Source organism: Babylonia areolata, chromosome 4 (genome assembly GCF_041734735.1).
Source record: "Babylonia areolata isolate BAREFJ2019XMU chromosome 4, ASM4173473v1, whole genome shotgun sequence".
Taxonomy (NCBI): Eukaryota; Metazoa; Mollusca; class Gastropoda; order Neogastropoda; family Buccinidae; genus Babylonia; species Babylonia areolata.
This window is the reverse complement of record NC_134879.1, coordinates 52,806,039-52,823,538: the sequence shown is the minus strand read 5'-3', so window position 1 is coordinate 52,823,538 and position 17,500 is coordinate 52,806,039. Positions and strand designations below refer to the sequence as shown.

Below are 17,500 nucleotides of genomic sequence, written 5' to 3'. Positions count from 1 at the left end.
TGTTTTTCTTTTCTGTCTGCAGGTGTGTGTTGCACATGTATTCCTGGACCAGAATGTACACACATGCATACATGCGCATATACATGTGAGCATGAATATGTGTTTGTGTGTGTGTTCATGTGAGTGCACGCTCACATATATGTTATAAATTGTGCGCTGTGAGTTTGCGTATGTGTGTGTGTGCATGTGTCTTTAAACTTAAGCATGTTTGCATGTTTGTAACTGTATGTGACTGCATGTGTGTGTGAATATGTGTGTGTGTGGAGGGGGAGTGGGGGGTGTATGTGTGTTTGTGTCTGTCAGTCTATGTCTATGCATCTCTCTGTGTGGCTGTGTCTGTGTAAGCACACAAGCGTGTGTGTATGAGATGTAAGAGATAACTCTACTTATAAAGTTACAAAACATGAATGCTATCTTTAGCAGCAGCAAAACAAAACACACGATCATTCACACCTGTCTATTAACTGTCTGTGGCAAACCATACCTCAGGAATGTTGTAGCCACCTGCAATGATGAGGGAGCTGATGAAATTGTCTCGCCCATCACTGCGCACTTCATATATTGGTATCTAGGTGTGAAAAAAACAGAGATGTTCTCAATAGCAGTTAGCCAGCAACAGATGTTTCTATCATAAAAATAACACATACATGATTATTTTCCTTGAGCAATTATCATCAAACTACAGAATGACCTAACAGCACAAAGTGAAAAGAGATTAAAACACACGGGCATGAAACAGTAACATATCATTCCTGAAATGATTCTCACTGAAATCTCATATGTTGTACAGAAAACCACCTTTCAGTACTTAAAATTACGTGAAAATAAAATTTTGACATAAAATTTGTTTATAATGTTGTCAAAATAAACTTTCTAATTTGAACGATGTACAAATACCATTTTGGTTATAATGTCATCAAAATAAACTTCGTATTCAAAATGATATACACTAAACTTCGTATTCAAAATGATATACACATAACAGTTTGTCTATAACATTTCTGTCTTTAAGGGGAACCTCCAATGGCCATAGAAGGTTATAATGGTGCATCATTCCGAAGATTATTGTGAAAGAATGGAAGGAAGGAAGGAGGGGTGGGGGTGGGGGGCAAATGCTTTATTATCTCTGATAAGAGAAATTAATTTCTGGTATATATATAAAAATCATAAACAATACACAAGAACAGCAGTCTTTCAATATATGTAAATCAAAGGCATAAAATGCTTGAAAGTTAACTTCAAAGTAAAACCACACACACAATAATCATAGCCATACACATGCAATCATCACAGCTGACATAAAATGTTTAATGTTACGTTGAAGTGAGCCATGCATGGAACAGTCACATACAATACTCTCAGTCATACATGAGCAATTATCACAATTAGAGGACACATAATAATAATGATGATGATGATGATGATGATGATAATAGCAATAATAATAATAATGAATGGCATTTGTATAGCACATTTCTCTACACAAAGTAAAACACAACGTGCTGGCAATTGCCCATTCACAGGCAGCCACGCCCACTGATGATTAACTACACTCTACCACACACACACACACACACCTACCTATGAGCAGAAAAGAGTTGAAATTAACACAGGGAGGGGAAAAAAAATCACAGAATCTGATTGATCAAAAGAGACAACAACAAAAACTTGTGAAATACTGACCTGTGCCCCGGTGAGTATGATGGGCTTGCCCTGGTGTTCACACATGAAGGAGAGGGCGGAGGCAGTGTAAGCCATGGTGTCCGTGCCGTGCAGAACCACAAAGCCATCAAACTCCTCGTAACTCGACTGCAAGACAGTACACACCAGTTCTTCAGTTTCAGTTTCTCACGGAGGCATCACTGCGCCCCGGACAAATCCACAGACACTACACCACAACTTCTGGGCAAATGCCTGGCCAGCAGCATGACTCAACAAGCTAGTCTGGCCTGGAGTGCATGGATGCACATATATATATATATATATATATATATATATATATATATATATATATATATATAGTGTACCATTCATAGAGGATTTCTTCAACAGAATTTTGCCAGAGAACAACACTTCTATTGTCCTGGGTTCTTTTTCAGTGCACCAAATTGCAAGCTGCACACAGGACCTCAGTTTATTGTCTCATCTGAATGACTAGACACTCAACTAGATTTTCAAGTTCAACTTGGGAGAAAGGGCAAGGCCAGGATTCTAACCCAGACCATCACAGAAACTGTATTGGAAGATAAGCATCTTAACCATTCTGCCCCCTTCCTCCAAGTGCACACCATGTGTCAGACACTCAGGGTACATTGCTACATGGACGTCATTGAGAGAGGAGGTGGGAGACAGCAACTCAAATATTCTATTGAGTTGAGGGTAAAAGTTTGAGCAAAAAGCTTCTTTTCACATTGCCCTCACAAAAACGCCAAGGAAAACAGAACAAAAAGAAGAAGAAGAAGAAGAAGGCAGCGAAGGGGAAGAATGATGGGGAAGGCTCACCTCGATGCAGCGTGCAATCTTGATCCAGTCTTCACGATTCATATTGGAGGAGTCCAGCAGAGGGTCAAACTCCACCACCTCATACATGATGTAATACTTCTGCTTGGCAGCCACTCTGAACAGCACACAACACCAGAGTTATTGGCATTTGACCATGAAATGCAGTCAAGCATTTTGTACGGATTGACGGAACTGAGTTTAATATCTGAACATACTATACAACTACAACTGTACAAGCAATGGATAGGAGCACTGTTCTATGAAAAACACCATTGTAAGAAAAGAAGAAACAGAGGAAAAACAGAATGGATAACAGTGGACCTTAGAAGAAGAAAACCATCAGAGATGTCTACTTTATAGAGTATACAGGACCTATGAGGCTATTGGTCAATCTGACCTGGAAAATGAGATTGAGTCAGTGCAAAACGTATCATTCAAAAATCTTGAAGAAGTCATATGATGTCATGAAAAAGCAACATGGATACTGCTTACCATGTATGTGGTACATGCACAAATTACGTAATGTATTCTCATGCATCAGGGTGTGTGTGTGTGTGTGTGTGTGTGTGTGTGTGTGTGTGTATGTACGCATGTGTGTGTGTATGTGTATCTGTGAGTGTGTCATTGTGTTAATCTCCAATCCTGTTGTTTCATCAAAAGTGACATGTGACCCAACTCCACTAACAAAGCCACACCAGGCTTGATCTGCCACAGTCTCAACAACAACGCTGTCCACAAGACCACCCACTAGAAAAGAGCCTGCACCACTGCTCCGTCACTTCAGTGGTCTTCAGAAGTACCTGTTCTGTGTCAACATTCACAAGACACAACACTGCCACTGTGACCTTCCAACGACAGCCCACATGAATCTGCAGATACAGGAGACTGTAGCAAAATTGCCGCCATCACAGGTGTGGAAGAAAAATCCAAACTGAAGTCACCATGATGGCAGGACATGGAGGTCACTGGACAGGAGACTTTTTTTTAATGTATGTTTTGAGATGATTTTGTATTTTGTATTTCTTTTTATCACAACGGATTTCTCTGTGTGAAATTCGGGCTGCTCTCCCCAGGGAGAGCGCGTCGCTATGCTACAGCGCCACCCCCTTTTTTTTTGTATTTTTTCCTGCGTGCAGTTTTATTTGTTTTCCTATCGAAGTGGATTTTTCTACAGAATTTTGCCAGGAACAACTCTTTTGTTGCCGTGGGTTCTTTTACGTGCGCTAAAAGCATGCTGCACACGGGACCTCGGTTTATTGTCTCATCCGAATGACTAATGATGTGACAGGACTGCAAAATATTCTCCTTGAAAATATACCCTGGCATCAACCATGCAAAAAACAGTACAGATGCCTGCAGTTTGGTCGAGAAATCTAAACTAGATTCTAAAAGATACATCTGTAAAGTGGAAGGCACTTGGCTGAATGGTCCCAGTCATCCTTTTTGAGCCCAAATCAAACCCATTTCAGTGTAGGCATCAGCTACGACTTAATAATCCCTCAATGATGGCATCTGAAGCTTGAACACACAACCTTCCATCATCAGTCTACAACAAGAACTAATGCCCTCATGTGGGCTGTTGTCTGAACAGACCTCTGATGCACAGAATCACACTGATATGTCTGATATCCTTTTACAGTGATTTCTTCTTCTTCTTCTTCTTCGTTCGTGGGCTGCACCTCCCACGTTCACTCGTATATACACGAGTGGGCTTTTACATATATGACCGTTTTTACCCCACCATGTAGGCAGCCATACTCCGCTTTCGGGGGTTTGCATGCTGGGTATTTACTTGTTTCCATAACCCACCGAACGCTGACATGGATTACAGGATCTTTAACGTGCGTATTTGATCTTTTGCTTGCGTGTACACACGAAGGGGGTTCAGGCACTAACAGGTCTGCACACATGTTGACCTGGGAGATCGGAAAAATCTCCACCCTTTACCCACCAGGCGCCGTCACCGAGATTCAAACCTGGGACCCTCAGATTGAAAGTCCAACGCTTTAACCATTCGGCTATTGCGCCCGTCTACAGTGATTTCATTTTCACAGTCTCAGGGGCTCAGTATTGGAAGGCAGAGCCAATTCCTCTCCTTGCCATGTTGAAACCCTTTCCAACAAAGTCAGGTACCCTTTCATAACTGGGCGGTAAAAGGAAAAGCAGAACGAAATGCCTTTGCCAAGGACATGACACCGTACCAAAATATGGTTTTGAACTCTGATCACTGGATCAGAAGTCCAAAGGTGATCAATTTTATTTGTGGCAACTCTGCACAATTATACTGGTGATCATATTAACCTGTGGCTCTGACATCACGACTTTACAATCTCAAGAAAAGAAAAAAAGTCAGAAGAACATAAATGATGAATCAAATAAATAAAAAAAGAAATCAGATATTGTAGACCAAAAGAGTAAGAAGACTGACTATTACCAAAGCAAAAACACAATAAATGGGACGAAAAGACAAAAGATAGACAAATGGACAGAAGGATAACAGTCACAAGTCAATGAAATACGATCTTTCCTGACACCTGATTCATCGTCATAGTAACTTACCTGGCCTCTGAATTCCCAAGAGCCAAGCAGCTGGGAGAAGGCATGACACAAACTACAGTGACAATTTCAGAGACAGTTCAGAGACACTTTCAGTGACAGCTTCACAAAACACATGTATTATAATGCCTAAGGAACTGTGAGCAAACATTTTCAAGTGTCAACTAAAACATTATCAAATGACTCATTATGACTTTAAAAGTTGAGGAGCAATTCTCATGGCAGACCTAACAACTTAAATTTGATGTTGATAATTCAAAATGTTATGTTTTTTTTCATCATTTGTTTTATTGATTATGAAAGAAAGAAAATACAACAAGAAAGTAAGGCTTATATTCTTTTATGTATATATATAAAAAAAAAATTAAATAAAATAAAAAAAATGCTGTGTTTGTGAGTATGCTCATGTATATGTGTACATGATTGTTTTTGTGTGTAGATGCATGTGTAATACGTGTGTCAGCTGGAAATGTGGAAGCAATATTTCATAAAAATACATGTGTCAGCTGGAATTTGGAAGCACTATTTTAACAATTAAGCAGGATGACAACAAAGCATTATAAACTTTGCAGTTTCACTTTCATCAATGCTATGAGCACACCAATGCTGTCATTTCCATGCACTGAAAGAGAACAATGTTATTTTCATGCAGAGCACTGTCTTTTTTTTTGTCTTTTTTTTTTTTTAATCAAAAAAATTAATTTAAAAAAAAATCCCAGCACATGAACATCAACTTCAAGGGCAAACACTGCATTACTATTCATTCCAATGAGAAGAAGAAAACAGATGTCAATTTCCAAAATAGCATGCAAACTGACATTTAAAAATAATAATAATAATAAATAAATAAATAAAATACACTGAACACCCACGATCAATATTAATGGTTTTTAAGAAAAAGTGAAGCAGTCTATCTTCGAAATAAAAACTTGTTTTGAACTTCCACTTGGGAGCTAATAATCTGCATGAGATGATAATGCAGCATTCATATAATGGATGTACAGGAGCCTAAGGCTACAAAAGGGTTCTCCCTGGCAAAATTCTCCCTGATAATCTCCATCATTCTGATTCCCTCGCATCTTATAAATCTCGTCTCAAAACTCACCTTTTCCCTCAGCAATAAGTTCAATTGTGGCAGGTCCACTTCCTTTGCATTAGCTGTGCTTGACTATGTGTGTATACATATGTATGTGTACATAACTACATGCATGTATATGAATGTGTATAGTGTGAGCGTGTGTTTATGTAAGTTTGTGCCTGCCTATGTGTGCGTATGCGTTAGGGTAGCTGTTAGATACACATGTATGTTAAGATGTATTATGCACTCTGTGTGTGTGTGTGTGTGTGTGTGTGTGTGTGTGTGTGTGTGTGTGTGTGTGTGTGTGTGTAGTCACATTTTGGTGTGTGTATGCAACATTGATGTAATGTTTTATGTTCACAAAAGCGTTTTTGTAAAGCACCTAGAGCAGATTTCTGGATAGTGTGCTATAAAAGTATCCATTATTATTATTATTATTAAAATTGTGTAGAAAAATCCACTTTGACAGTATAACACACTTGCAGACAGAAACAGCAAAAGGGGCTGGGAATGTCATACAAAGAAATCTGTTGTGACAAAAAAAAAAAAAAAGACTGCACTTTTTCTGTTACATTCAAATACACCATGCTAAACAGTTAACAAACCAATGCAAACATATAACACTTTGTATATAAAAAAGAATAAGAAAGCATATCTATTAAAAGACAAACAAGTTTTCAATTCTTTTTAAAGGAGGTGGGGGTCCTATAATGTGTTTTTCTCCATTCCATTGACTATTTAGGATGTGACATGATCAATCTATGCTCATCATGTTCAGTTTGTAACTGATACACAGTAGATTCCCCCACACACACAAAAATGCACACACACACACACACACACACACTCTCTCTCTCTCTCTCTTTCTCCAACACACATACTCACAGAGAAACACACACACACACACACACACACACACACACACACACACTCACACACTTGAAGAAAAAGAAGAATTTGTGTAATTTCCTGGTAAAAGTTAACTAAAGAAATAATTTTAGATAATAATATATGTCAGGGCCAATATATGCCTTATACAAAATTACATGCTGTTCAGAAATGAATCATAAAGAAAATAATGAATAACATTCAAGTATTCCAACATCCCCCATGCACTAAGACATGGAGGAAAACTCTTTGAGCTAGTGATTAGTAAAAAAAAAAAAAAAAACATAACCCACCCAAAATATCCTGATTAATAATGACCAATACTTACTTTTATTCTCCAGACCACACACCCTATGGTAATAAATAGTAATACGAAAAATAATGAATAATATATGAAGTACATGACAATATATAAGCCACACAAGCTTTAGTTGCATGATATAAACAAAATTAAGGAACTTCTTCAAAATGTATCATGTCCTCATACTTGTGTTTATCAAATACATTTAAATCACATTAAATATCAATTTTCAAATTCACACAAACAATAAAAAAAAAAATCATGTGTTAAAAAAATGCCAAAAAAAGCAAAAAACAAAGAAAAAAACAACTGCACAAAAAAACAACTAAAAATTAAAAAAAAACAGAGGAAAGAAAGATTAAAAAAAACAACACACAACAACAACAAAAAACCTGCAAAAACAAAAGAAAAAAAAACGAAAAAAAAACAACAACTAAAAATAAAAACAGAGGAAAGAAAGATAGGGTAAATTCTGTGATGGGCAGGCATGCATTTGAATTCTCTCTCCTAAGATATAAGAGCCAAAATTTTTTTTTCTTTTCAACATTATTGGAAAATATCTTTTGCTTCATGGGAGTAACTGATATATCAAAGAAACTGCGGACGTAACAAAAAAAAAAAAAAAAAAAAAAAAAAAAAAAAAAAAAAAAAAAGAAGAAGAAAGAAAGGGAAAACCATTTCCTTTCATTATAAACGAACAACAACACATGCTTGCCACAACATATGTTGATCAACACGCTAAATTTAATCAACCTGTACACTATTGTTGTGTCCCACACCTACCCTCTCAAACACACACCCACAACCCTTAAAAAAAATTTTTTTTTAACCCCCCCCCAAAAAAACCTGAAATGTTGTTGCAGCTCCACCTGTGCACTACAGGCTAGCATGCTGTGTTCATGACCCATACTCCACTTCACAGTTGATGTTCTCAGCAGGAAACAACAAACACCGCACAAAACATCAGCAGTGACTCATGGCAAAACCACACATGACTACGCAGCCTGCAGCAACTGTGATACCACACAGAATTCACATGCAGATGTCAAAGCAAAACACACACACACACACACACACACACACAAACAAAAACAACAAAAAAACCAACAACCAAAAATCACCAACAACAAAAACTTCAGAAGCATATTTACACTTGAATAGATTGTCACTGCAACTATACACTGCTTTTGTTCACCACCAAACTGACTTGAGGTCAAAAGATTTAAGGAACCCCCCCCCCCCCCCCCCCCAACAAAAAAAACAACAAAAAACTATTAAAAAAAAAAATCAACAACAACAACAACAAATATATATTACGTTTGAACAGATTGTCACAGCAACTACACTCCTTTTGAACAATTTGTGTTCACCACCAAACTGACTTTGGTCAAAAGATTAAAAGCCCCATAGCGTCTTTTTTTTTTTTTTTTTTTTTTTTTTTTTTGACACCAAGACAGTAAATTCATATCCAGTGTCTCCAGGGCTCAGCATAAGAATGTGAGCCCAATTCTCTTCATTCACCGGTTTTGTTTTGTTTTTGTTTTCTTTCTTTTTTTTTCTTTTCTTCTTTTTTTTTCTTTTTTTTCCTTTTTTTTTTTCCTTTCTTCTTTCTTTTTCTCTTTTTTTTTCTTTTTTCCTCTTTTTTTTTTTTTTTTTTTTTACCTTTCCCACTTTTCCTACCAAAGTCAGGTACCCATTCACACCTGGGTGGAATGAGGAAAATTAAAGAGTACAGTGCCAAGGACACAACACCATGCTGAAACAGGGCCTCAAGTTCTCATCGCTGGTGACAAACTGGATCAGAAGTCTGGCACCGACACTTAACTGATTCTGCCTGAGCACCCAGAAAGAGGTATCTTCTTCAGACATTTCGAGCTTAGTTCTTCAGCGGCAGTGTGGCCTGGATGGAGGAACAGGGTGCATCCTAATGGTCACTTCACTGATGGTCCAGAAGTGTGTAAAACACTCCCCATGATGGCCCAGAAGTGTGTAGAAAGCTCTCCATTATGGACCAGAAGTGTAAAAAGCTCTCCACAATGACCCAGATATGTGTAAAAACTCCCCATGATGGCACAGATGTGTGCAGTGTGTAAAAAGCTTTCCATGATGGACCAAAAGTGTGTGAAACATTCTCCAAGATGGCACAGATGTGTGTAAAAATTTCTCCATGATGGCCCAGAAGTGTGTAAAAAGCTCTCCATGATTGCACAGACGTGTGTAAAAAGCTCTCCATGATGGCCCAGAAGTGTATGAAAAGCTCCCCATGATGGCCCAGAAGTGTGTAAAAAGCTCTCTATGATGGACCAGATATGTGTAAAAAGCCCCCCATGATCGCCCAGAAGTGTGTTAAAAGTTCACCAGGGTGGCCCAGAAGTGTGTAAAAAGCTCCCCAAGATGTCTCAGAAAAAAAAGGTTTTAAAAATATCCATAATGAACCAGAAGTGTGCAAAAAGCTCTTCAAGATGACTCAGAAGCATGCAGAAAGCTCTCCATAATGACCAAGAAGTGTGTAAAGTGCTCTCCATGATGGCCCAGAAGTATGTAGAAAGCTCTTCATGATAGCCCAGAAGTGTGTAGAAAGCTCTCCATGATGGCCCAGAAGTGTGTAGAGAGCTCTCCACTTTCAGTGTCAGCCTCTGGCCCTGGTTTCTTCATTCCCAACACAATCCTTCAGCCAGGTGTCCAATTCAATCCCCTCATCTATCCTCCTGCAGTCCCTGTCGAAGCATCAGACACGATGGTGGCGACTTTCTGGAGCAGGGCCCTGGTCCTTGATGTGGTGGCACTGTCCCGAGGCCAGCCAGCAGCACACAGAGCTTTCCTTCACTGCTTTCGACACAGCAAGGCCAGTATTCTGCCACCAGGCCTGATCAGTGTGTTGGGTTTAAGCCAAGGTCCAGCATCCATTTTCTTTTTTCTTCTTCTTTTTTTTTTCTGAGCAGATGTGGTGTAGCGTTTAAGGATATGTCCACACACTTTGATGCCTCCTTAAAACCGAAAATAAAATGGACAGAGGCAGAGCTACTTCTGCTTCAAAGTCACTGCTGTCATCTTCTCTCCCACAGTACATCAGTTCCACTTGATTTCTGTATGTCTGGTTCAATAGCCAACTCCCATGAACTTGTTCAGCAGCAAGCAAACATACTCATAATGATCAGAACTTGTTTCTGCTCTGTGAAGATGTACATGTCCACCTTGCTGTCACAACTCACAGCACCAGTTTTGCTTCTGGAAATAAAATCACTTTTTTTTCTTCTTCTTCTTCCAAACACCCAGTCTTATGCTAAATAGCAACTCGAAGAGAGAAATGGATAAGGCTTCCTTTCCAATGCCATTAAACATTCTCTTTCTTCAGTATACCAAACATTATGTATGTTAAATCCCATGCTGCAACTTTAAAGTGAGTTATTAACCCAAAACAAAGCAACTTTAAAGTGAGTTATTAACCCAAAACAAAGCAACTTTAAAGTGAGTTATTAACCCAAAACAAAGCAACTTTAAAGTGCAGTTATTAACCCAAACAATCTTTGTTAGTTGAAAATATCTTTGTTAGTTGAAAAGACAGAAAGGATAAAAAAAAGAAGAAAAAAAGACTGCTTGTGTGTGTGTGTGTGTGTGTGTGTGTGTGTGTGTTGTGTGTGTTGTGTGTGTGTGTGTGTGTGTGTGTGTGTGTGTGTGTGTGTGTGTGAGAGTCAAAAAGCAGTTTGTAACATATATTTATAATTATATATGCATGCATACATATAACGCCAACACCTAATTTCAGATATATATATATATATATATATATATATATTCATAGTCACTGCTCCTCTCTTTCTTTGTTACTTACATTTAAAACAACATGTCTTGTTAAAGCAGATATCAGACAAAATGATACAAACAACAAAAATGAAACCAACCAACACACTAAATATATATATATATATATATATATATATATATATATATATATATATATATATATATATATATATAAGAAAAAACAACAACAACAACAACCAAGAAACCCCACCCCAGCACAAATACAAAACATTCTGTAGTACACAAGGATTAAAAAAAAAAAAAAAAAAAAAAAAGGTACCAATAATGCTGCCATCAATTTTCTATAAGCAAAGTAGCAAAGTATTATAAGCACTCTCCTGAATGTTGAGTGATAATTTCATGAACTGGATGATATCATGACATATCTACCTAATTTCATCCAAATGATCCTCGCTGAAAAGACAACAGAAAGAACACACCCACACACAGAGATCAAGCTCAGTAACAGTGTCAGAGCATTGCAAACAGTCTAGTCTTTAAACAATGCTTAAATACAAGGATTCTCATACAAAGTAAGAGTTTAGCAAGCACTGATGTACACACAATATCATACATGTACTTCCCTTGCCCCACACACCCCAACACCCTCCAAGTAAGTGTGTGTGAGTGTGTGTGTGTGTGTGTGTGAGTGTGAGTGTGTGTGTGAGTGTGAGTGTGTGTGTGTGTGTGTGTGTGTGTGCATGTATGTGCTTGTGCTTGTGGATGCATGTACTGACTGAACTGGAAAGGTGAAATACCACCAAACATGAGTTAGCAATCTGCAAAGAATGCAATATGTCAGACTGGAGACAAATTTCACTTAATTATGGTCTGTTCAATCACATACAAACTGTTTTACCCAGAAAATCTGTAGTGCTAAAAAAAAAAAAAAAAAGTCAAATTTCTGCAATTTTCTAAAAGGCATTGAAAAATGCTCAGTTGAAATTAAGCTGGTTTACAAAATTAGAAAATGTCATATTACTATTCTTCAATTCTGACTAAATTTGCCTTTTCTATATATCGGTACCTGTATTGTGTTCTTTTGTGTTGCATTGCATTGCATTGTAATTTGTATTGTACTGTATTACTCTTTTGTCACTACAGATTTTTCTGTGAGAAATTCAGGGTGCTTTTCATAGGGAGAGCATATCACTACAGTGCAGCATCCATACTTTTTCTTTCTTTTCTTCCGTCTGCAAACGTATCTGCTTTCCTATCGCACTGTGCAGCAGCATCCATACTTTTTCTTTCTTTTCTTCCCTCTGCAAACGTATCTGCTTTCCTATCAAAGTGGATTTTTTTCTTTTACACAATTTTGCCACAGACAACCCTTTTGTTGCCATGGGTTCTTTTATGTGTGACATGTGCATGCTATACACAGGACTTCAGTTTATCATCTCATCCTAATGACTAGCATCCAGACTACCGTTCCACCACTCAAGGTCTAGTGGAGGGGGAGAAAATACTGCTATATAAAAATATTATGTTCATAAGTTTGGCATGTTGTACTTGAAATGATGCTGGCTCCCTCCACACTCCTGAAGGAATTAAAGGATCATAAAGAGTTCAGCTTGCAGGTTCTTTATATCTAAACGTTTATATGCTAACGTCCATATTCTAAATATATTTCTGTTTAATAATTACGATGTGATAATTAATTGCAATGTTTATAAAAGCGAATATGTGAAATGCTTTTATTTGAGAACATGTGTTTATTACTCTTGTTTAATCAAGTAATCCGTGTGTGTGTGTGTGTGTGTAGGGGGTGGGGGGTTGGGGGGAGGGTGCAGGTGTGTGCTGATTATCTGGTTGTGGTTTTCCGCAATTCATCTTCATTCTTATCTTATCTATTATAATCAATGTGCAGTATAGTAGGCTATGTTTATAATTATATTCAAATAATGTTTCTTAATTGTTTCTGTTTTTACATTAAGAATACTAGTTATTACCTGCAGTGTGTGGATGTATGTATAAAACGATGTATGTGATATTTTTTACATTTGTATCTTCGTAATATTCGTAAAAACTGTTGTTGACTTTTACAGTTATGGTCCCCATGTTGTTTACTTGTCTATGTTGTGATAATGCACCTGACCAAATTTCTCCAGTTGGAGATAATAAAGTTATTCTTATCTTATCTATTCAGGAAAAAAAAATTGTTGAGAAAGTTATTTTCCCCACAATAAATGTCTGTAGAGCTGTTTAACATACATTTGTAACATCATATGATCACATGAAAACTCAGCCATGTCAATTACAGAAAAAAAATAAGGAGGAAAACAAATTTAACTGTGAATGAAAAAAAAAGCAAAACCCACCAACATAACTGCTGCATACTTGTGACAAAACTGACTCTGTTACCTTATTATAATAGTAATAATAATAATAATAATGATAATAATAATACATTTACACCGCACTTTCAAACCTCTCAAAGCCTTTACAACAACAAGCCAGTCACAAAAGCACACAAACACACACAGACACATACATGCGCCCATGCACACAAACACACATGCACGCACAGGCACACACACACACACACACACTGACACAAACATGCGCACACACACACACACACACACACACACATATGCACACACACACAAACACATGCATGGAAGAAGAATTCAAAATTCTCAACATTAAATTTTTTCTCTTTTAAAAAAATTTTTTTTACTATTATTATTGTTATTTTATTTTATTCTATTCTATTTTATTCAATCCTTAGTCAAGGAGCCAGCATGCGGTTGGCTGAATGCACCAGTCACATAACAGTACGTCAAACTCAACACAACGCTGCCGAGTCAACATCATCACACAAACATGATTCTCACAGTTTACCACAGAAATCAACAACACATTATCAACAGAAAAGTCTGCCATCACAGCGCACATCTCAGTATTTCATCACAGCCTGCATGCAAGCAAGCAAAATGCATTAGTTTGGACGCAAGAGGAGGAGATTTCCACCACCCTCGCCACCCACGCTCCTTACCCTACTTCGCCAAGCAAACACAGATTTGAAGTCACAACCGAAACCAATACCGTTACATTCATGACAAAAATTAGAGGCTTGTATATGTAGTTTACATGCACACACTCAAAAAGTCATACGGAAAATGCATAAATTCGACAGGAATCAGAATGGTTATTAAACCCAGTACACGGCTGATTCAATGTGACTAAACAAAACACTGACAGACCATCCGACCAAAACCAACACTATGTAACTTATATTCAGGAAAGAAATTAGTAAAGCTGTGACCTACAGGCAAAGTGCAAATGTCAGAGAGAACAGAGAGACCTTACACTCAGAGTGCTAGCAGCTGATTCCACTTTACTAGGGATTCACCGTTCACGGCAGATTCAAATTTATTTATCATTTTTCATTTTGAACGATTTTATTCCTTATTTATTCATATTTCTTTCCTCAAGGCCTGACAAAGCACGTTGGGTTATGCAGCTGGTCAGGCATCTGCTTAGCAGATGCGGTGCAGCATATATTGATTTGTCTGAATTCAGTGACACCTTCTTGAGAAATGGAACTGACCTGAACATACTATTGCCATTAACAGACAGACAGGAAGAGGTTTGTACACAATTTTGACAACTCCAGACTTTTCCATCTCAACAGCAACAAACATAAAAAAACAACACTTTGTTATTTCTTCTTCTTTTTTTCTTTTTTTTTTCCAAACTTTAATGAACATATTTCAAAAGTAGACATCCAAAGCTTTCATCAGTAAGATGATTAAACTGCAAATTATAAACCAAAGAAAAAAACAACATTACATTTCAGTTGAGTCATTTTTTCACAGAAATGTTCTGCTGTCTCAGATCTTTGTGCTGTATAGTGGATGTCAGGGTCCCCACACATCTGCTGTCATGAAAACCATGGGTCTTACATGCACCCCATGACCTGAGACTTTACATCTATTCCAAAGGAACATTTCTATCTATTCTCACTTCACTCCTCCGGGTGTTTGTTTGTTTTTTTGTGTTGTTTTTTTCCTCACATGAACAAAGCAAGCATTTATATTTATTTGAACTTACAATCACATATATAACAGTAAAGAATGGCTTGTGCAATGTGGGCCAATCCACATCTTCAGAAGCAAAAACAACTGCTCCCATGTAGGTGCCTTCAGAGTGCTTTTGTGGACCGCATCTGCATTTCTGCTTCAACTGAATGGAGTTCATGCATGTTTTCACTAGCTTTGTTGCCCATTTACTGTGGACATAGTCTCCATTTGCAGATAAATAAAATGGCTTAGGTTTATGCCTGCTGTGATCTCATATAAAATGGCTGAAAGCACTTATCAATAAAAATAAGAACTGATTACGAGTGGCTAAAATTAGTTCTGAAATGATAATGATTACATGTTTTTGTCAATAGATCGAATGGTGATTGTACTGTACTGCATTGCACTGTATTGTGTTGTATTGTATTGTATTACTCTTTTGTCACAACAGATTTCCCTGTGTGAAATTCAGGCTGCTCTCCCCTACAGAATTTTGCCAGGGACAACCCTTTTGTTGTCGTGGGTTCTTTTACGTGCACTAAGTATATGATGCACACAGGACCTCTGTTTATCACTTCATCTGACAGTGGGATTCAAACCAGTTCGCTCAGATTCTCCCGCTTCCTACACGGAAACATTCCCACTAGGCCAACTGTATGTGCTTGTCAATAAATCTGAAAAGACTGAAAGTGCTAATCAACAGATAAGAAATATTAACAGGTTTATCAAGAGATCTGAAGTAGCCGCAAGTTTTTAATCTATAATCCGAAGAGATTAAAATGCCTCTCAATAGATGTAAAATCACTGCATAATGATGTTTATCAAATAATCTGACACAGCTACAAGTGCTGATTGAGTGATTTGGCATCGTTTCAAGTGCTTATCAATAGATCTGAAACGATGGTATTAAATGCTTCTCAACAGATCTGAACTGAATACAAATGCTTATCAATACATCTGATATGATTGCAAGAATGTGATGAAATGATCAATAGATCTGAGTGGTTGCAAGCGCTTATCAATACATCTTAAACAATTCCAAATGTTTATCAACAGATCTGACATGATTGCAAGTGCCTATCAAAACATCTGCAATGATTGCAAAATGCTTATAAATAAATATGAAATGATTGCTAGTGCCTCTCAACTGATCTGAGTGGCTGCAGCTAGTGAATATCAATAGATCTGAAAAGATTGTAAATGTTTATCAATAGATCTGAAATGATTGCAAGTGCTTATTTTTCGATTGCAAGTGCTTACCCAGAGAATTGACAGAGTTGAAAATGCTTAATCAATAGATCAAAACCGAATGCAATGAAATGATTGCATCAAACTGATCAGTAAAAAATCTGAACTGATTGCAAGTGCTAATCAAATCAATGGATCAGTTAAAGTCACTATTCCACATCTCCTATGATTATTCAGGAAACTGGGTCCTGAGGCTTTGCCATCAGACCTGGAGGGTGTTGTGCACAAGTGATGTTAGCCCTAAGAATTTTTTCAAACTCTGCTCTAATGGTGACCTCTCAATCTCAGGCCATCATCAACACCTATGTCAACATTAATTGTAAAACTGACCTGAATAGATAAACAAAAACAAAAACCAAAAAATAGCAACAACAACAAAAACAGTAACAAGATGATTTAAAAGGAAAATGAATGGTGTAAAATGTTAAAGAAAACACACAAAATAAATTAGAACAAAAACAAAGCAGAAAAAATACATCTAAAGGATGGGTGCGGCTAGGGAGGTGGCGGGGGTGGGAGGGGGGGGGGGGGGGGGGGGGGGGGGAGAGAGAAAAATACAAAGGGAAGCAAAACTCCCTGCCAACATGATACTAAGTGCTTCTAACTACAACCAAAATAATATGTACAGTTTTTCCCTAATTCTCATGCAAGTGGAACCAGCTGAAGATGTAGTGTCTACATTAGTAAAAGAGTTAAGTGCACATCAAAACAAACATCTAATATCTACCTTGATGACTCCTGTGTGGACAGTTTCCTTGAAGCACAAACACAATGACAAACGAATTCATTTTCACAATAAGCAATAAGCTGAGTAACTTAATCTCCAATGATGAGAAGTTGTCCAGATCACATTCTGAACACAAACACGCACACACACATAATGCAGGTGTGCTGGCAATCTGAAACCCTGTGCAACATTTTTTTTTACAGCATCACAGGTCTCATCTATTAATGCACCTTGAGCGTGGTGACACTGTTGAACCTGTGCTTACATTACAGTACTGTTGATGATGACACTCCTTAGTCCTTGTTAAAGGTTACAATGAATATTTTTTTTAAACAATGTGGTGTATGGATACACCTGCCTCCCTGTATCAA

At 37.5% G+C, this 17,500-nt stretch overlaps 1 protein-coding gene across 5 annotated transcripts in view; it reads right to left on the bottom strand.

Annotated features, from left to right (window-relative positions):
• LOC143281304 (L-asparaginase-like) overlaps positions 1–17,500 on the bottom strand; it is a 48,324-nt gene that overhangs the window by 21,035 nt on the left and 9,789 nt on the right. For 3 of the 5 annotated variants that reach the window (XR_013055115.1, XM_076586482.1, XM_076586479.1), the window contains exons 3-6: positions 17,130–17,156; positions 2,503–2,617; positions 1,684–1,809; positions 485–568 (exon numbers count right to left, since the gene is read on the bottom strand). Coding sequence is in view for 4 of the 5 variants with exons in the window: in XM_076586482.1 (XP_076442597.1) it covers positions 485–568; positions 1,684–1,809; positions 2,503–2,617; positions 17,130–17,156 (352 nt within the window). In the remaining variant the exon portion in view is untranslated. Of the gene's footprint in view, positions 1–484; positions 569–1,683; positions 1,810–2,502; positions 2,618–11,519; positions 11,544–17,129; positions 17,157–17,500 lie in introns of all 5 variants that reach the window. The other 2 variants (XM_076586480.1, XM_076586481.1) reach the window with 2 other exon arrangements.